The sequence below is a fragment of the Peromyscus eremicus genome, chromosome 22, assembly GCF_949786415.1.
Source record: "Peromyscus eremicus chromosome 22, PerEre_H2_v1, whole genome shotgun sequence".
Classification (NCBI taxonomy): Eukaryota; Metazoa; Chordata; class Mammalia; order Rodentia; family Cricetidae; genus Peromyscus; species Peromyscus eremicus.
The window spans coordinates 5783511-5804826 of NC_081437.1; the positions used below are offsets into that span (position 1 = coordinate 5783511).

Consider the following 21316-nt stretch of genomic DNA (forward strand, 5'->3'; position numbering starts at 1 on the left):
CCTGGAACGGCTGGGCCATCTCTCCAGTCCAAGAAAACAGTCTCAATGAATTCGAATGAACCCGAAGAGGGGCATCACCAGCGCACAGAATCAAGCCGGAGCTCAGCCTTCTAGCAAGAGAGTCCAGGGCTTAGCCCTCTAACAAGAGAGTTGTGTTAATTACAGGAAACACTGTTGCCAAACACGGTCCTAGCGTTGCTACTTTTGGAAAACCATATTCATGAACTTTAAAAGTTCATCTTTAATGTAAATAAATATTTTAATTTATGTCCAGTGACTCTGATCTCATTTTGAAAGGAATCCCGCGCCCTCCCCTGCCCCCCATACCCCAGACCAAAAGGCACTGTATCGTAGGGACTCATTCCAAAACATGTATATTAATGGAAATAATTTCTTTGGACCATAGATCCCACATGACATTTTGAAAATGACCCCACAGCAAGGGAAAGACAGGTAGCAAATGCTGCTGAGGATGACTCCCCAATATTGTCACAGGACAGGAGCATAGATAATTAAAAAAATCACAGGTTTCACCTAACTGCATCTCAGGGCTGAGCGAGAAGAGACATCACGTACTTGGGGTTCTGTCTCCTTCGGTTGCCTCTCTTGGTGGTCCACATGCTAACGGTCCCAGCTAGGGTTTCTATCGATGCGATGAAACACCATGACATAAACAAGTTGGGGAGGAAGGGGTTTGTTTGGCTTACACTTCTGCATCACTGTTCATCACGGAAGGAAGTCAGGACAGGAACTCAAACAAGGCAGGAACCTGGAGGCAGGAGCTGATGCAGAGACCATGGAGGAGTGCTGCTGACTGGCTTGCTTATGTTTTCAGAAGGTTAGTACATTATCATCTTGGCAGGAGCATGGTAGGAGCTTGAGGGTACTTGTGGTGCTGGAGCAGTAGCTGAGAACTACATCCTTATCCACAGGCAGAGAGAGAGACAGAGACTGGGCCTGGCATGGCTTTTGAAACGTCAAAGCCCACCCCACAGTGAAACACTTCCTCCAACAAGGCCACACCTACTCCAAACAGGCCACACCTCCTAGTCCTTCCGATCCTTCTCAAACAGTTCCACTCCCCGGTGACTAAGCACTCAAGTATGTGAGCCTATCGGGGCCAGTCTCATTCACAGAAAGCAAGAAGAGATGGGGAATCACACAACCCAGATGACAAAACGCAGTCACTGGGTAATCCAAACCCACATACTCTTCAGGCAAACTGGCCAGCAGGTCTCGCGCCAATTAACAGCACCTCTGCCTTTCAACAAGATGCACAAGTCACGGACACATTCCCACTCATATCCCCAGAGCAGAAGTATATCAGGGGGTAACATGCAGACGGCCTGCTTTGGAGCATACGCTTCTCCAGACTCACCACTGCATCTCTGGCCTAAGGCTGCTACTCAGAACTCAGTCCCCACCATACTGTACCAGAACTTCCTGCGCCAGCTGTGGGTTGACCAGAGGGGCATCATCATCTACTGAGTCACACAGCCACCGGCTTTATCTGGGTCTTCTCCATCTATCTGGATCCACTTCTTTTCTATTTCAACCTGTTAGGGGAAAACAGAGCGCTGTGTAGCTCTTGGTACTGTCTATAGCTGATGATTCACTGACCGCCTCACCCCGTGGACACAGACGCAGCCCGTCCACGGATCCACAGCAGCTCAGTAGTGAGGCACTCTTGTTTTGTGGGAACCAAGCCCCCAAATCCTTCCTTCTAGAACCAAAGCTGAAGCTCTCTGGAATGATAGCTTTCATCCCAATTTTTAATTTCAATCTGCCGTGCTCTGGGAAGCTGCCATAGGAACAGTCCTGCAGAGGGACATTCAGTGGTCCTTGGGTGACTATCACTGGAACAGGCTGACCCAATTTCTTCTGTAGTACAGTTCCTGGCTGCTGGGGGTTGGCGGGCAGCTTTGGGGCAGAGGGTAGGGCACAGTGTACCAGCTGCCCCTCACTAACTTTATCAGTAGGGAAAGAAATCAGTGGATCCACACATACAGATTTCTTAACAGATGTTAATGGTGGCCACTAAATTATCATGAGCTTTTTCTTTGTCGAATATCATTGGAAAGAGAAGAGAGAAAGGGAGAGAGACACACAGGCAGACTGACGACTGACTGACTGACTGACTGACTGACTGACTGATTCTTAAGGCGCAAATTGCGTATTTCCTGTCAGGTTAGGCCCCACGCCGGATCTAGAACCCTCACTTGAACCAGGGCTCTTGGGGTACCTGGATGTTGTAGCAAGCCCGCTGAGACGTGTGTTTCTGAGGCTGCACGTCACTCTCTACTCCTAGAGACCTCACCTCCGTCCCCGAGGCAGAGGTTTCAGGCATTGAAAACTGGACAGTAGCAAATGGATACCAATCTGAGGGAATCTCCTGGTCTGATCCAAGTTCAAGTTTGTATGACAGACTATGAGGCTGATCGGGACCTAGAGGAAACCAAAGCAAAGAGTCAGAATGATCCAATGGCAAAGGAGTAGTCTACACCATGTGCTTCTCACTGTAGTGAAAATCCCAGCCGTGAACATCAACTGTGTGCCAAGTGGGAAGAACCTAGTGTCACACTTGGAGCATTAGTTCTTGTCCCCACACAGATCAACTCTTAAAAATGACTTTTAGTCACAAATGTTACAAAGGTTCTCTAATCAAAAGATAAGAACAATATTTATATGAAACAGAATTATTTGACCACAATGTGATTCAGCCCTCTAGAAACCTTTCTCCTGAGTAGACTGAATAAGCCCAAATAATTCCCCATCATTGTTTTAAGCCAGTGTTTATTTTTAGATAATGCAAAGATAGGGTTCAAATTAGGTCTATGGTTTCAAAAGCCTGACTTTTAAAAGTTAGGCTTGAAGTTTTGATATAATACGTTTTTGTTTCGGTGGAATGAATTTTTTTTCACTACTGGAATTCCCACTCATTGTCCTGAAAAGCTCTTACTAGAACAGATTACAGTAGAGAGATGGGCATCCCGGCCTTCAGTATTTCAGTCTAATATATGTTCTCGGTGAAGAGAATTGTCGTGGAGGTACCCGAGGCTGTGCCAGAACCTGCGCAGGACCCAGGGGTCCCGGGTCTACTCAGAGAGCTTAGGTGGGAATTACACAGTGTGGGAGATGGGAGGGAGTTTTGATGGGTTAGCATTTTAGAGCCAGGCACACACCTGCAAAATGCCCGCACTTAAGAGGCGGTGCTGGGAAGAGTGGGGGTGCAAAGTCACTCCAGACTACATCTGACTTTGAGGCCAGCCTGAGACAAACAACAAAAACAGTAAAGTGTGTGTGTCCCTGCAGTAACTTCACAAATGTCCCGTGGTCCTGTCACATTGTTCATAGCATCTAATTGTGTCCAGTTCAATCTGTCTTTAAATAAATGTAACTTCTAAAAATACGGTAATTTCAAAAGCCAGATTAAACTCCTGTGCCACTGAATTAGCTCAAGAAAAAAAAAATTTCATCAGAGTATAGCCCTAGGCACAAAAAACGTGAGCTTAAAAGATTTTACTTAAATTTACTTTAAAAGATAAGTTGCCTTTCATTCCTTGCAACCTGCTTCTTGTAGAGAGACTGATCGAATTCCGAAGCTATAAAAGGCCTGGAGAGGTCACTCATCAATCGGCCAGCCAAGGCTCACTCCACAGCGCTAACACAGAGGATGGAACCACAGTGGCCTCTGAGGGTCCATAAGCTGCCCATGTCACTGCAGGCGAGACCACACACACACACACACACACACACACACACACACACACACACAGTGAGACAGACGGACAGAGAGACAGACAGACAGAGAGACAGGGATGAGTGGGGTTCTCATAATCTCTCATCCTGTCTAGACTTCAGGCAGCATCCAGGATGCAGTAGCTCACTTACACTCAGCCACAGCCTTTCACTTCTATGGCTGTGACAGAATACAAACTCTTAGACCCGGCTTTGTTTACTTAAGAGCTCTGTGACCCTAGGCAAGCTACCTAACTCTTTGAGCCTCAGTTTCCCCAACGAGGGTCTTACGAGGTTGTTGTGAGGCTAACCAGCCAGCTGAACTTAATATTTTGCCAAGTGCTGTTTGATTTTAAAGCTGACGTATCCAGTTACTATACTTTGCAGGTCAGAGAACTATGTATTCTACCTATTTAGACTTGAAAATGACACTGGAGTTTATTCATCGATGTTTATATTGTACAAGAATTGTTTCTTAGCCGGGCGGTGGTGGCGCACGCCTTTAATCCCAGCACTCGGGAGGCAGAGCCAGGTGGATCTCTGTGAGTTCGAGGCCAGCCTGGGCTACGAAGTGAGTCCCAGGAAAGGCGCAAAGCTACACAGAGAAACCCTGTCTCGAAAAACCAAAAAAAAAAAAAAAAAAAAAAAAAAAAAAGAATTGTTTCTTAGGGAAGTCTCCCAGTGGAAATGAGGGTGGGAAATACATCTGATTTAAAGACGTAATACTTTTTAAATAACGGAACTAGCACCTCTGCCTTTTTTCCTTAAAAGCTGGTGGTAAGAGTATTTTTCTCCCAAGTTTTCTAGTGTCTTTTTTCCAGGCTTTTGGCCACTCTGCAGTGTTCACTAACATACTCTTATTCAAACTTCGAGCTGAAGAGACCCGGTTCCGGGCCTCAAAGACACTTGTCAAACTTGGGAACGGCAGAGAAAAGCCTGTTACCTCGGAACCGACCACGAGGGGGCACTGGCGGGCCTTAGTAATTACTCTTTCGGCTCAGGCCAGGGAGAGCGAACCACAGAGGCTTTCTAGGTCCCGGTGATCTCTCCTGACACAACACACTCCACATCTGAAGCTGAACTACTAAGAAAAGCTGAAGAAAAAGGACTTAGGAGGACCAAATCGCGAGGGATAGAACCAAGATACTGGTGACAAAGAGCGAAGCAGAAATGAGCCGGGGGCGGGGCGGGGGCGAGCGAAGGCGAAAGCTTCAGTTGCTGGTGAGTGTCGCTCCGGCAGCCCCCTATCTAAACCCGCCTATCATGGTCTCCAGCGTCTTCCTCTCTCACCCTTTGCCCCTTGATCAACGAGCTCTTTTGCTTTTAATCTGCGTTCACTCCAGCAGAACACTGGGGTATGGAGAAGAAATTGGGGCCAACTTGGGGAAATCTGAGTTGATGAATTCATTCATCTGTTCGGTATTCAGTCAAACCTTTCCTGTGCACGTCTGCACAAAGATCAGAACGTCGGCATCCCCATTTCACAGTCCCCAAGAACCTCTCTAGTCCTTCAGGGAACGTCAGTGCACCTTGGGCTTCTCCTTCTCCATGCTGCTAACATCAAAGGAATCACTTTTACTAGAGAGAGCTCTGTAGGTATTTTGAACACAAGACTTTTAAATAACCACAACATCAAGCTCCCTTCATGCATTTTACAGCAGTATCCCTGAGGAGGGTCAAGGCCCCAGTATGTTTAAATCACTCCCCAGGAGAATCTCATGTGTTCCCAGGGTGAGGACCACTTCCTTACAGACCTGAGTGATGTAGGCAGGAAGAGCAGGCCCAGCCTATGGTATACCTGCTTCCTGGACTGGGTCCTTGCCCATGACTTGCAGCTTGCTGATGTAACCAACTAGAGTTTGAGTTACAGACAGGATTCAGCAGGTACCAGACACCAACTTGGAAGGCTGAGGAGCCCGAGTGCCCTGTGCAGAACAGAAGTCCCCAGCCTGTCATCCTACCCGATACCTCACACTCTCCTTCACAGGTGCCGCATTTCACTCAGCCTTGACGTGACTCTGATCAGCCACAATATTTGCCCATGACCTGGCCGAGATAGCTCAGAGCAAGGCTAGATGGTGCTGGTGTAGTCTGGTCATAATGGCCTGTGATGGTATGGACTACTCAGCTCCTGTGCAGTGGGCATGTCAGTAACTATCATAATCCACAGAGATCATGCACAGGATTGTCTGATAACTGGGTTGCTAAAGCAGGTTAAATCTCCATGTTTTTATGGGGGAGTGTAGCTGAAGTTTTTCTGATCCTGCCTGGCCCACAGGACAAGCAGAGAGGAGAATTCTGGGAAGTGGAAGGCTGAGTCAGGAGACCCTGCCAGCCGCTGCTGCCGCCATGAGAAGCAGATGTTAAGATACCAGTAAGCCATGAGCCATGTGGCAACTTATAGATTAATAGAAATGGGTTAAATTAAGATGTAAGAGCTAGTCAATAGTTAGCCTGAGCTAATGGCTGAGCAATTTTAATTAATATGAGCTTCTGAGTGATTATTTTATAAGTGGGCTGCAGAACTGCGGGGAGCCAGAGCAGGACTGGAGAAAACCCCAGTTACAGGGGAGGGAGGGTGCAATTTGGAGATCTTAATCACATGTTCTCAGAGATTGATTTTGAAACCTATTTGTCCGTTTTTCAATCTCACATGGTAGACAAAATCAGAATCCTGCCTCTCATTTCTACAAAAACAGGAAAGCTGGCAGGTAGCTACACAGCTGGGAACCTCCTGAAGCCCGAGACCACCCCTGAGGTCTGGGTGACACCCTGATTTCTGCTGTTTCCCATTGGTGCTGGGGCAGCCTCTGGGACCAGACATAGCGTCTGTGTAGAGTGTACATTTACACGTACATGTCTGTGTAATGACTGTACATTTCTAATGAAAATGATCTCGTCTGTAGCAGCAGACTTTCCGAGAATTCATGGTGTAGACTGATTGGATCAGTGAGAATGGATCATGAGAGGAGGACTCAGCCCTTCACGTATTCCTTCCACAAATTTACATTGATTTCCTCCAGGAAATTCCGTCCAGCTCTGTGCTGGATGCTAGGGAGATGCAGACAGGCATGTGACCCCTGCTCACCAGAAATAGAACCAGAACTGCCCAGCAGGGGAGGAAGACCAACCCAGAAGGAGCTACCCAGAGGCACCACAGTGAGGACTCGGTCCAGCCCGTTCACAAGTGAGCAGCATCAACCACAGAATCCTGGAGAATGGGGTGATGCTCTACCTGGGAGCCAGAAGAGGCTCTTCCTCCTTCCTTCCTTCCTTCCTTCCTTCCTTCCTTCCTTCCTTCCTCCATTCCTATAAACATTTCCTAGGACCCACCACAGAAAATCTCTTAACTAGATCGCCATTTCTTTTGATACTAAAGAGGCAGGAAGTTACACTCATTGGGTAGCACTAACACAAGAGAAAACAAGTAAACCAGCTGTTTGGCTAAAAGTCCCACCTCCCACCTAGCTGTGCTGACGTGCCCTCGGCTTCTCAAGCTACCATCCACCTCTGCCTGCTTTGGGCCCATGGATGTGGTGAGAACGCTGAGCAGTTTCCTATGAAAATCAGCCTAGGCGTCGGATATTTACTTGAGTTTTTGTCTGGAAGTCGATCTATCTTCCACACCACAGCCCGGTAGGCACTCTCGTATTTCGCTGACCCCACGGTGACCTGAATGACAGGTTCGGATTCAGGTTCCTGTAAACTCCCCAGACATGCCCGACGGTTCATTTTGGCTTTCAGAGACTTCTGCCTCTGAAGGTTCCTGGTCCAGAGGGCCTTGATCCATTGGGCTGGGACAGGAAAGTGAATCATGATATTGTCACAGCACCTTGAGGAACTGGCAGAGGGTGACTTCTGAGCCCCCGGGGTCATGTTGACAAAGGCCTGAAGTTCCACATATGCCCCCTGGACAGCCACTATGGACTTCACAGAAAAGGGAAGCTCACCCCCTTCATACGAGGTTTTGAAACGCATCAGCTCAAACCGGCAAGCATCCAGAGGTATGAACTTAATGATTCTGGACTGTTCAAATTCCTCAGCTTTCACACATGTATGGAAATGGTAGTTAAGAATATCAATCCCCCTTTTTTCTGGTTCTTTCTCAAAATAGCATTGATCTCGTTTCTGGAGTTCAAGGTCATTCAAGGTTAAAAAACATTCCGCCGTCCCATTCACAAAGCAGAGGCAGCAGATTTGAGTTATCACGGCACTTTCAACCAATTTCCCATCTTCTTTGGTTACTTTACCCCAAAAGTTGTCCACGATGTCCAGGTAAATTTCTTGTTCCTCGTAATTCTTCCTTGGTTTTGCAACAGCGGGCAGCTTTATCAGCTCCTCCTCCACAGTGGTCAGGAACTCCAAGAAGTCACCGTGCTCCGTGGACCCCAACTTTAGCATCTGTTCTATGTCAGGCTCGTGAACCACCTCCGTCTTGGAATGGTACTTCCTTTTCTCTGAGTAAGACACATGCTCCACCTTCACAGTGTGGATTTTCCCCGCCATGCTGAAGTTCTCCAGTTTGGGTTCAGAAAGTCTGCAATGTGGATCGAGCTGGAACTCTTTGAACGGTTTTTCCAGCCCCTTCTCATAATACATCTGCAGAATCCCTCCTGGCAGAACCTTCAGGAAAATGGGTCCCCACTGCCTGGAAGACATCATGTTCTTCTTCTCGGGAATCCTCAGCATGAAGGACCACCCAGCTTTGGGCTGACTCCGGAAGAGCGTGTGGGGGACAAAAGAAGAGGCTGTGTCTCCAGCATACGGACTCTGCATAGACGCGTTTCCAAGAGGGTCTTGGGTCTCAGCTGACTGCAGGTGTTCAAGCCTCTCACAGATGTAGCTAAGTGAGCACTGGTTTAGGCTTTTTTGATCAATGGGTACTTCCTTGTCCCTCGATGAGAACGGCTTTCTGCTTGCCGGGGAGTCAAAGGAGAGCTGAGAACTACTACCTTCATCCTTCCAAAATGGGTTGGAGAAAGAACAGTCCTCTCGAAAATACTCGAACTGCAGAGCCTCGCTGAGGGCCCGCTGAGGGCTGGCGTCATCTTCAAGACCAGCTTTGGGGGTCAGTGGGGTGCATGAGTGGTCACTGGGTAATGACGCATGGGGTAAGCAGGGTGGCTTCGTAAGCGATAACGGAGGACCCGCTGTTGAGGGGGGGCTGCTTGAAGAACATTCTGGAATAGGATAAAGCACGTGAGTCCCTGCTTTAGGGATGCCAGGGAACCCCGGGAAGTCTTTGGTGGGTGTAGAGAGAGGAGAGTTGCTTGGGGGTCCCGGGCTGAAGTAAAAGTCGACCATGGGAGAGGATAGCGGGGTGCTGCTAGTGGAGGAGGAAGCGCTCGGGAGGTCCCTGAGGCCGGGCAGGCTCAGCTTCAGTCCGTTTGGTCTGCAAACACCTTGGGTCTCCAGAGGGAAATCCTTCGCCTTCGCCTGAGAAGACTGAAAAGCGGGGTCATCATCGAAGGTGACCCAGCTGCCTGGGTTTGTAGAACACATCTTCAGGGTGGGCTTGTGGTCCGGTCAAATAGTCAGGGACATTGTCTCTACAGAGGAGAAAGGCAAAATAAAGGTTAAAAACCAAGATACTAGAGTGCTTTCATTTTGACAAAGACCTGGGTGTGGAAAGCTTGGCTCAGAGGTGAAAAGCACTGACTGCTCTTCCAGAGGTCCTGAGTTCAATTCCCAGCAACCACATGGTGGCTCACAACCATCTATAATGAGATCTGGTGCCCTCTTCTAGACTGCTGTCATACATGCTGTATACATAATAAATAAATAAATCTTTGAAAAAAAAAAAGCTTCCAAGTGGCCGTTCTTGGCAGATAAATGAACAAAACACTAAGACCTAACTCTACGGGTCCCCCAGAGTTTGCTGTAGGTAAGAACACACATCAGCTGAACATGAAGGGAGGGAGATGGAAACCTAAGCAGCGTGGAGAGGGCAGAGGCTGGAGTGTGGGTCTGACTGTCCCCCAGGGTACATGCATGGGAGACACTGTCCTCAGCCCTTGACACAACTGAGACTAATGGAAGGAAGCTGGGTCAATGGAGGGTGGACCCCTGAAGGGGGGTGTAGGAATCCCACCTTCTCCCCTTTTTCTCTGACCCTGTGAGGTGGATGAGCTACCTCCTTTCCAACTCTCATTCTGATGTACCCAAGGGCCATGCGCCAATTGGCCACAGACTAAAACCTTTAAAACTGTGAACCAACAGAGGTCTTTCCTCTCTTTCTAAGTTCATTGTCTCGGGTATTTTGTTATAGTGACAGAAAGCTAACTACCGCAGGAGTCACACTTCTATCAGGCAAAACAAACTTCAAGTCAAAAAGTTACAATGCCAGGCATGGAGGCACACACCTATAATCCCAGGATGTGGGGAGCTGAGGCAGGAGGAACCTAGTTAATTCAGCCCGGGCTACATAGTGAGTCCAGCTACAGGGCAGGCCTCAGTCTCATAAAACAAAGACACACAAGGGCTGGAGCGATGGCCCAGCAGTTAAGAGCACCGGCTGTTTTTACAGAAGATGCAAGTTGGTTTCCCACACCCACATGGCAGCTCACAAGCGTCTATGACTCCAGTTCCGTGGGGTCTGACCAATTCCCTTTTCTGACCTCCATGGGCACCAAGTATGCATGTGGTGCACAGATATGCAAGTAGGCAAAATACTCACACACCTAAAATGAAAATATAAAATATTTTAAAAACAAATAGCCGGGCGGTAGTGTCATATGCCTTTTAATCCCAGCACTCGGGAGGCAGAGACAGGTGGATCTCTGTGAGTTCGAGACCAATCTGGCTTACAGAGGGAGTTCCAGGACACAGAGGAACCCTGTCTTGGAAAACTAATAATAATAATAATAACAACAACAACAACAAGTTGCAGACACAAAAGGCACACTGTATACCAATAAAAGGGTCAGTGCACAAGGAAAATAAAATCATTGTAAATGTGTTAGAACCTAGTACCAGAATGCCAAGAGAAAGAAAAGCAAATGCCGGCAGCCATGAAGGAGGGACAAGATAGCTAAACATGAAGAAATTTGGTATCCCACTTTTTATAATAGAGGAAGTATCCAGATGGATGGGGTTTTTTCTTTTTTTACTAAGAAGGTTTAACCAATCCCTCCCACCAAATGGGCCTATGGGACACATACACAGGACTCCAGCACAGACTGGAGTGGACATACACCTTCTCAAGCAGAACGTTCTCCTACACACAGAACACATGCCGGAGTAGGTCACGATAGGCCACAAAACAAACCTTAAATTTAGGAAAACTGAAGTAATGTATTTTTGCCTACTACAAGGCGGGAAAGCCCTAGAAGTCAATAGCAAAAGAAAAGCTGAAAGATTCGGCAATATATATGGAAATTGACAAACAACCTAAATAACAGATAAAGACATTGTGTAGTCACACAATTTCCAAAAGAAAGCAGGGGGTGGGGGAGTGAATTAGAAAATACTAAAATCTATACCAGGGTAGATTGTTGAACCTACTTTTAAGGAACAACTTGCTTAAAATGTTTTACATTGATATAGAGTTTAGTTTATTGATACAAATTTAAAGTTAATTTTGTTATACTATATATATATTTCTACTCTCGTTTAAGATATTATGTTTATATAACTCATTTAAATTGTAATGTATAGTTGAGAAATACAGATTAATAATTAGTCTTCTATGATAGTCAAACTTATAGTCATCTTAAGTTTTCTAGGTATACATAGATATCATTCAGTTAGGAAGGTAGTCTTCAAACACTTCAAAGACCTACAGAATATGGCATTTAAAATGTTTTAAAAATTTAGACTTTCTGGACAGTGAGACATGTCTGCTCCTGGCAGCACCGATTTACTTCAAAGAGAAAGATGGGCATCGAAGACACTCCATATGGAGTTTATCTTCTTCTTGGCAAAAATAGGCATTTGGGTAAGAAGCTGTTCTTGCCTGGACTGCTTGACAAAATGTTGTATTGACTGGACATATAGGACCCATAGGAAAGTGTCCACTGAACTTTGCAAGACAAGATGGTCCTTCAGGTTCCTGCTTCACAGAAGAAACTGCCAGACATTCTACAGGACACAAAGAGAAGCGACTGAGAGACTCTAGCCCTGTAGGCTGAAGACAGATGCCCCAACATTGCAGAAGAACCTTGGGTGACTGTCCAGGCAGCCAACTGTCTCTGTCATTCTAGATTTTTGGAAGATGCTTACAATGTTCTTCCTGTTTACTTAGATAATATTGTATCCTTCTAAGGTCCTTGATATAGTTGAAGACTAGATAGTTATAATTATGATTTTCCTTGGTTATGATAAGAGAAAGGATAGATATAAAACTTTAGTTCACAAATATATGATAGATAAAATATTTTCTTTAATTTTTGCCAAATACAAATAGACTAAATATTATAATTCTTGCTTGATAACTGTTTTGTTATATATAATTTTACTATGTTAAAGTTAAAACTTTCCTTTTAAATAGAAAGAAAAGGGGAAATGATGGGTGATGGTGCTCTGCATGCTGTGAATGTGTTGTTTCCATTGGTTGATAAATAAAATGCTGATTGGCGAGTAGCCAGGCAGGAAGTATAGGCAGGATAAACAGACAAGGAGAATTCTGGGAAGAGGAAGGCTGAGTCAGGAGTTGCCAACCAGGCACAGAGGAAGCAAGATGACAAAGCAGAACTGAGAAAAGGTACCAAGCCATGTGGCTAAACATAAATAAGAATTATGGGTTAATTTAAGTGTAAGAGCTAGTCAATAATAAGCCTGAGCTAATGGCCAATCAGCATTTTATTTATCAACCAATGGGAACAACACATTCACAGCATACAGAGCACCACCACCCTTCAAACAAAGATTTCTAAAATTCACAGTCCATGCTAACAGGGAAGTCTCCAGCAATCAATGCCTCCATTAAATAATAATAATAATAATAATGGTGGATTCAAAGAAATGGCACAGCTTTATGCTTGAAGAAGTTGGCCAATAGATGGGCTAAGAGAAGGTTAGCAGAGGAGAAATACCAGAGCAGAGGTGAGTGAGACGGAGAAAAGAAGATGGGACACAGAAGGGCGAGCCTTGGAGTCAGTGTTGTTGAAAACTGATAGATCTTTAGCTAATTTAGTGGGAAAGGGGAGAAGATTCCAAATCAGAAACAAAAAACATTGCAACGAAATTCGCAAAAACAGGAAGGCTTGTAAGAGCCTCGGAGCAGAGCAGCAAGTGGACAAGCTTGAGGAAGACGGTTAAAATTTCTAGAAACAGGCAACCTGCCAATGTCGAACCAGAAAACCAGAAAACCTGGGCTGGAGAGTCGGCCCAGTGGGTAAGAGCACCAGCTGCTCTTACACAGGACTGGGTTCAGTTCCCAGCACCCACATGCTGGTTCACAGCCATCAGGAACTCCAATCCCAGAGGATCCAATGACCTCTTCTGACCTCCACAGGTACCTACAGGCAGAAAATAAAATAAAATAATAAAATAAAATAGTAAATCTTTTTAAAAGAGAAAGAAAGAAATAGAAAATTTGAATAAATCTTTAACTAGTGAGAGAGACTGGTTTCATCACAGAAAACTTCCCAACAAGGAGAAGCCCAGGACCAAATGGCTTCCCTGCCAAAGTCTACAAAACACTCAAAGAAGAATTAATGTACTTTGCAAAGTCTCCCAAAAACTGAAGAGGAGGGAATGCTTCCAAACCTGTTTTATGAGGCCAGCTTCATCCTGATAACAAAGCCAGACAAGGACCCTTAAACACTGAATTCGTTATTTAAACACACACACACTAAGCCTCTAAGAATGAAGAAAATGTGTACAAGGGAATATTACTGGGTCTTAAAAACTAATTCTAACACCTGCTGCAACACACCTGGACCCTGAGTGTCGCATCTGAGGTGAAAAGCCAGCAGCAGACGTATACACTGTGGCCCCACTTACACAAGATGTCTGACGTCAGACTCAGAGCAGAAAGTGCAGCAGTGTGTGCCAGGCCCTGGAAAAGGGACAAATGGGGAGTCACCGTTCAGAGAGCACGGCATTTCAGTTGTAAAAGGTGATTGAGGGAGATCTGGGGCTCAGCCAGTGCATATAGTTTTGTTGACAACTGATAAATCCTTACAGCTAATTTAATGAACAATGGAAAAAAGGAAGATTCAAATTTAGAAATAAAAGGCATTGCAGTAGAAGTCACAAAAATAAAAAGGACTGTAAGAGGCTGTGGGCAGACCAACCAGTGAGACAGATGTTCTGCACTATTCACTTAAAATTGTGTTACCAAGGATAGATTTCATGTGCCTCCCAACACACACACACACACACACACACACACACACACACACACACACACACACACTGGGGGGGGGGAGGGACTGTATGAGAAACGTAGACAGGAAGGTTGGGAATATGAATAACTAAGTCTTCATTGGAATGATTACTATGTAGCCATTTTGTTAGTGGAGTGGAAAATGTGGGGGAAAACTAAAAATCCAGTGAGTTTATAAGGCACAGCAGCCCCCTCCCTCGCCCCAATATATGAAGTTTACTATTCAAATATTTACTATTCATGACTCATGGCTTATCAAACAACCTGTGCTGTGCAAACCAACATTCCTGTGTGCAGCCTGAAGTCACCCCAGCAGTAAGGGGCAAAACCCCTGTGTCAGCCTGAAGTCACCCCAGCAGTAAGGGACAAAATCAGGACTCATTGAGATGCAATTCACACACCGTAAGGCCCCTTTCCAAAAAGAAAAAGAAAGTGTGCACTTAAGTGATTTTTAGAATAATAACGGTTATGTATCCATGATCACCAATTTCAGAACATTGCTCTGGCCCCCAAAATAAACCCTAGACCTACTTCAGACACTCCCCATTCTCCCTTTCTCCTGGGCCTGGGAATCACTAACCTACCCTATCTTTGTGAATTTGCCCTCTCTGTGATCATTTCTTCTGAGCATATGCCATCTCCTTTGATATGCTATAAATTATTGAAATTATTCTAATGACACCAAAGGCCGTGACTGAGCTGTAATGAGCACATCCCTGGGATTAGTGAGTGTACTGGCTGGTTTTGTGTGTCAGCTGACACAAGGTAGAGGCATCTGAGACAGTGAGGGCACCGAAATCCGGGTCACTGCTCTGCCTCGGGGCTGGCTATGTGCCCAGTCTCTCCAGATATCAGGGGTTGCACTGGAATTATCTTTGGGGCCCTTCCCAGCTCTAAAATTGGAAATTTACAATTCTATGGCAATTGATATCCAATTGGGTTTTTTTGTTTGTTTGTTTTGTTTTTTCAAAAGCAAAAATATTATTCCCAACTGGGATCCAGGGCCTCAGTTCTGACATAACCCAGTTCTGGGAATACGAATCCGGGGCCTTGGATGTACTTGGCAAGTGTTCTACCATTGAGCTACATCCATTATTATTAACCATCCTTCTGAAAATGCCAGAAAGCAAAGCCCCAGGAGCCCCCCACTGGACAGGAAAGCTGAGAACCTGCTGGCACGATGCTCCTGGGTAAGGAGGGCCTCTTTCCTCTCTGAGTCCCCTGCCGTGTGTAATCACTCAAGCTTGGAAAAGAGCCTACCCAAAGAAGGAGCAGAGGGAGCCTGGGGCCAGGCTGAAGACAGCGGCTGCGGTGACTCGGCCTCTGAGCATTCCTGGGGGCTCTAAACCCACACCCCGGGGCACCTCACTGTCGGGCTCCGCCCCGCAGACGCAACGATCAAAGCTCTGGCCCCTGCAAATATTGACTCCAGCCGAGTTTGTTATGTTAGAAGAAAGAAGAGCGAGACCGCAGCGTAGTCCTGCTGGGATCCACGTCTGCCATTTGCCCCCTCGCGTTTCCCTGGGTAACTTGGGGAAAAAGGGTGCCGTTTATTTTTCCGTGTTGTGCCCTTTGTGAGACCAAGAGACTGATTATCATACACACAAGGAAATCAGCCCCATTGCTTTGTAAATGGCCCTCCCTCTGCCCCCCCCCCCTTTTAGCACACTTTATAAAATACCTACGATCTTGAACCCAAAATCCGTGCAAAGGGCCATCGATCCCGGCTCCCCAACCCACGGCCGGTCTCTGGTGCTCTGCAGACGGGAGCGCAGTGGGTGGCGGGTTTGTTTCCCTCTGTCCCCATCACCCCTCCGGCCGTCTCTCTTACCTCTGCCGCCCTCCCTCGGGATGACCTCATCCCTCTGTTCCACAGTCCCCTCCAGTCATTTGGCGCAATGTTAACAACCGGGGCCAGTTCTACACAACGCTTTCCTTCCTCAACCCCCCACCCCTACCCCAGAGCCTGGCTCAGAACCCCTGGGCCTCTGACAGGGGTGGGAAGCACCAGGGATCTCGCCAGCTGGGAGCTGGGGGCAGGAGCGACCTAACTCCAGCTGCTTCAGAGCCCTGGAAGGCTGCAGCCGTCCCTTTAACCTTTGTAGGGCCGGAGAGAGTTTGATTTGGACCAGAACACGCTCCTGCTCCTCCCCCCCCCCCCCCCCCCGTTATCACTGACAGAGCCGTGCATGGGCAACATTTCATTTAAACTTCATTTGGGTGTCTTCCTGAGGTCTACAATATAGTTGGTTCAGGGCCCAGGCACTCCAGTTCCTTTCTGTCTCTGCTACCCTCCTCAGAAACCAAAAAAAAAAAAAAAAGATTCTGCGGCTCAGGCTTCTTCCCTGCCAGGCAAGCCATGCCTCCCTGTGGTCTCAACCCTTAAGAAGTTTGTGTGCAGCCCATCTGGGTGATGGGCAAACTCCTAGAACACAGTTCCAGTCAGGCCCAGAAGTAGGGCAAGACACCAAGATTCTGTCTAGGGCACAGATAGATAATTTATTGTGGTGGAGATTTCTAGCAATCCGCTTTTGATATTTAAGATTCCTAAGGGAGATGTTTGCCTCTCTGTAAAACTGTGAGACACTCTGTTCACAGCTGCCCGTTTCAACGCAGCTTCAGGCTGACTGAACTTGAGACTGAGTTAATGTAGCTGTATTTGACTATTCGCGTCAGGGAAAATAAGGCTACAGAGAACCATGGCTTAGGGCCCCCTCAACGTGTAAAGCAGGTGCATTCAGAAGCTGACTTAGATGTGCCAAGAGTTTAACACCCTCCAAATTAAAGGATTCACACAATAATTATCCCCCACCCCCCATTCTAAAAGGTGTGTGAGCAACAGAATAGGATACAGCAAACGTTTAAAAAGGATGCATTCCACTTTCTGCCAGCTAAGAAACCAAACGTTTATATTATTACAGAGATAACCATGAATTGTTTCAAGTAAATAAACAGTAGTAATGCCCGGGTTGAGGTGACATCTCACTGGGTAAAGTACTTACCAAGCAAGATTAAAGGCGTGGGTTTGAATCCCCAAGGACCCACATAAAGCCAGGCACAGAAGTGGGGGGCAGGGCGGCTTCCCAACATTCCTATGGTCAGGTGACAAGTAGGAACAAAATAATCCCTAGAAGCTAGCTAGCTAGTCAGCTAGCCTGGCCTGGTGAATACAGAGGCAAACAACAAGAGAGACCCTGCCTCAAACCGAGTAGAAGGCAGAGGTTGTTGTCCAGTCCCACACTCACAATGTGGCATGGGCACCTGCACTCACATACACTGACATGTGTGCATGCACACATACACCATACATACAAGCCGCACAGAGATAAAAGCAGCAATGCCTTAGCACGCTACAATAACATTGCAGCATGCCTTGTGAATAAGTAGGGCTGCGATGAGAAAAATCATCTCCCCAGAAAGCATCCAGGGATAAAAAAACACTCACATCAGAGGAAAACACCATGTATTCTTTGAGAGTCGGGATGAAGCTTCTTCAAGCAGGGATCATGTCTCATGTGTAAGGGCATTTTCTACTTTACCTACAAACACTTGGCAAAGGCACAAAACTCAAGACACTGTTGACAAAATAACCTTTTCCTAAAGTGAATCTCTACATAGCCTTCCCCAGTTCAAAGAGTCGTTGGATTTTAGAGTCAGGAAGAAAGTGCGAGCACTCTGTTTGGTTAAGCAAACGCTTGCCATGCAGGGCTTGTCTAAGGGCTGCGTGTGCATGTCTCAGTTAACACCCACAGCTTCAGAGGAGCTGGAAACGTTAAGCTACTTACCAAAAGTCACCTAGCTAGCAAAAGGAAGAACCTGGCTGGGACCAGGTCTGTGATGCCAAAGTCACATACTCCCAAAATCCGGAGACCCCCTGGCAGGGTGACCCGTCACCACCACACCCTTCACTAGAAAACAGCTCCCAGCTGCAGCCATCCTTTCCTGGAGCCAGGAACTCTAAAACAGAAGGATGGGCCAGCGATGAGCCTGTTTCTCATCTACAAACACTCTTGGACCAACGGGCTATAGGAAAGGCAAGCTCTGGGACAGATTTCCCCCAAGACTGCTCAAGAACAACATCCCAGCCACCGTCAGGCTCCCTTCTGAGACTAGCTTTAATAACAGCCTGCCAGGCTTCCCGTCCCGCCATCTTGGTGCACTAACCGATTGTCCAAATTCCGTCTTACTCCTTACACAGTCCTCCCTTACCCTCCACACTGCCCTGGGCTGCCTCTATCCTGCTGCTCTTTGCTCTCAGCCCGTCCATCTTACCTTCCTTTTTCCTTGGCTTTTCAAAGGAACATACAAAAGTCTACCGTCTTCTGCAGATTGTTGAAATCCCAGTGGGGGGCCTTTGGCTGGTGAAGCAGCATTCCAGGTCATCTGTGGCTAAAAACTTTGTCCCCACATCATTGCGTGTCTATGGAGAGGAGCAGACTCCTCTTACTGGTCCCTAACATCGGCTCCTCTATAAGTGCCAGGTGATGGGAGAGGACTGAAGCTGAAGAGGTCCCTGGGGGCTCGGGAATGCGTTGCCTATGTTTCCTATCGTCCGGACCCCATTGCAGAGGTCAGGCGGACTCCTGCTCCCGCCTCCCGCTTTTGCCAAGGCTGAGCTTAGCCCTTCAGTGCCTCTCCTCTCTGTAACAATGCTGCACAATCTAGAGAATGTCTTAAGGTCAATATCTGTGTGGTTTCCTTGGCTGCTCTCCCAAATAAGGAATTCTCAGATTCCTGCCTGCCAGACTCCTCCAAAGCATCTTTGTAACCAGCTGGACGCCGGCTGCCTCTGCAAAGCCCTTGGGAGTGTGTGTGCCGTGGAAGGGCCGGGATCCCCACTAGCTGTCGTTACAGGCTTGGTACTAGGGAAGCAAAGTCCAACTTGAGGGTGTCATGACGATTTTCCCCCAAACATTTGCTGTGACGGTGTGATGATCGTTCCCAGAGGAGTTTTCCCTTGAAGGGGAAACCACGAGTTTGGAACAGAAAAGAAAGGGAAGGTGCACGAGCGTGCCTTGCCCTCATCCAGGTCATGCAAAGTGCCGGTGGGGGCGGCACGAGCCGTATTATTAGCACATATGGTGTACAGCCCACACTATTCAATCACAAACATGTGTGGCGTTTTATTCATGTGACAGGAAATACCATTTGCACAATGTTAAACCACAGCATAGTCTACAGAGCCTTCAAAAAAGATCAGCTTTGGTCTCAGCTCCATCCCCCAGCCGATCACTCCCTTGTGGCAATTAACCTTCACTTTTCCAAGTTTGGGTCCTGGCTCTTTTCTGAAGCTTGTTTTATTGTTTACCCATTTCCTCAACTTCGAGAGTAGAGACAGATGTTTGTTCTTCTAGGAGATTCCTAACAAGTCCAAAGCCTGCTTCTAAAAGAACTCCGTCAACTGTGCCCATTGAGGCCTGCGCAAATGTGAACACTTTACAATGTTTGGGGCCTCATCCTTCCGATGACACAGGCCCCCTCAGAGTGCCTGCCTGGGGAAACTCAGGGCTACCTAAAGACTGTGTATACTAGCTCCTGAGACAGGCCCTAGGCTCCAAGGGAGGCCAGGCACTCCATCTAACGAAGCAGATATGTAAGCCCTTCCCTGAGTTGTTTTTACCAGGTAGTTGGTCCCAGCAGTGAAAGAGTAGCTAATACATTCTGTCTACCATGAGTCTAAGAGTGGACGACCCGCAGCCCTCGCCAAACCCAACCGTGCTGGCATCCTGAGCCCAGACTTCTAGCCCCTAGACCTGAAAGGAAGAAGTACTGAAGACACCATGTCCCCAAGTAAGAAGCAGTAGTAGCAATGGGAATACAAAGAAAGACAGACAGAAAGAAAAAGACCCAGTATCCAGTGTCTTTGCAAAGTCCTGATATAAAAGATCGACAGGTCTCTTCATGACAAACTCTTCCAACATGCATGTTCTAATGAATTAAAGAAGCCCACTCATGTTTCCAGGAGCCTCCACAGGGAGGGAGAAACCATAGCTTTCCGTCACAATCTCCATGGTGTCAGAACAAGGAACTAGAGCACACACAGCCAACTTTAACTAAGATCGCCTCAGCCTTCTCTGTCTGTTGCTGACTTCTCTTATTACAGCCCTGAGGCTTGGCTCTGGGCCCGCAGTGGTGTCTTTGAGCTAGGCTTTGAGCATCGCTCTAAGGACAAGCAGCAGCCACGTGTCCCTTCCTAGTCACAACGGCAGCCCACGTAAGGGGATAGGCTCACCTTTGCTTTCCCAGACAAGGGACCAAGGAACTTCCACATGGAACGAACTTTCGCCTTTGACTGGAGCAAGCGTGCAAAGGCATCCTCTAGGCATTGAGGGCAACAGCTAGAGCCCCTGTCACTGTCCATCTGGCCAGCACACTAAAGCCTGATGCCCTCAGGCCCTGGCCTATCCAAGGGACAGAACCAGTGGAAGGGGATTCAGTTGAAAGAGAGAAGTTCATACTGTTCCATAAGGGTGGGGCTCTAGAAGGCTTCACAATACTCAGTATGTGCTCTGTGGCCATGGGACCACAGCTTTCTCCTCCTTACCTACACCCTGTCCCACAACTAGTCATCTCTCCTTACCACACACTGGGCAGGTCTGAGGTCTGTCCCAGTAGAAATGGTCTCCTAGAGACCAGATGCCAAAGAAAGTACCTTAAGAAAAGAGACGAGCTGGAGCTGGACACGAAGTTGAGGGCCTTGTTGCGCTAGGAAAGGGTTCACCCCTTGCAGTAGAGAAAGGGGACAGCCACAGGGCACCCACAGTTAAAGCTGGGCCACTTTACAGGGACAGGAAGGGAAAAGGAGAGAGACACACCCCGGAAGGCCAAGGTCAATGCTGGGCTGAGACCAAGGACAACAAAGATAAGGGGTTCATGATTAGGTGGTTAGGTCTGGGGAGTCTAAGGTGGGAGGAGAAAGGCCAAGCTGCCCTTCCAGAGCAAAGGTAACATGTGGCCTCTTCAGCCTTCGTGGGCTCCGGGTCCACGGCACGTCTACATCTTCAGGAGGCTGCTTGTTCCCCGTGTTCACGGGTTCCTGACAGTCCTAATAATGGTCTTCTTCATGATCTACCTCTTTCTACTCTCAGGAGCCGGGTTAAAAGGACCCCAAGGCTGCCCACTCTCCAGAAAATTCCACCCACCCTGGCCATCAGAAGGAGACAGACACGCATTCTTCGCTGGGGTGAACGCCTCACACAAGGCCTGCTTTCAGGGCGGCCTTCTGGCATCTGGCTTTCGTGGGCTCTT

At 47.3% G+C, this 21316-nt stretch overlaps 1 protein-coding gene and 1 long non-coding RNA gene across 3 annotated transcripts in view; one reads left to right on the top strand and one right to left on the bottom strand.

Moving 5' to 3' along the window:
* Nucleotides 1-1137: 1137 nt before the first annotated feature.
* Ston1 (stonin 1) overlaps nt 1138-21316 on the bottom strand; it is a 43040-nt gene continuing 22861 nt past the window's right edge. The window contains exons 1-4 of one of the 2 annotated variants that reach the window (XM_059248643.1): nt 18341-18709; nt 7329-9287; nt 2243-2445; nt 1138-1556 (exon numbers count right to left, since the gene is read on the bottom strand). In XM_059248643.1, coding sequence (XP_059104626.1) covers nt 1482-1556; nt 2243-2445; nt 7329-9240 — 2190 coding nt within the window. In that variant the 5' untranslated portion in view covers nt 9241-9287; nt 18341-18709 and the 3' untranslated portion in view covers nt 1138-1481. Of the gene's footprint in view, nt 1557-2242; nt 2446-7328; nt 9288-18340; nt 18710-21316 lie in introns of those variants that run through there. The other variant, XM_059248644.1, reaches the window with a different exon arrangement.
* LOC131897674 (uncharacterized) lies at nt 5917-8780 on the top strand. The gene is made up of 4 exons (XR_009375763.1): nt 5917-6112; nt 6762-6925; nt 7483-7742; nt 7853-8780. It is a non-coding gene; the product is annotated as an uncharacterized LOC131897674 (long non-coding RNA).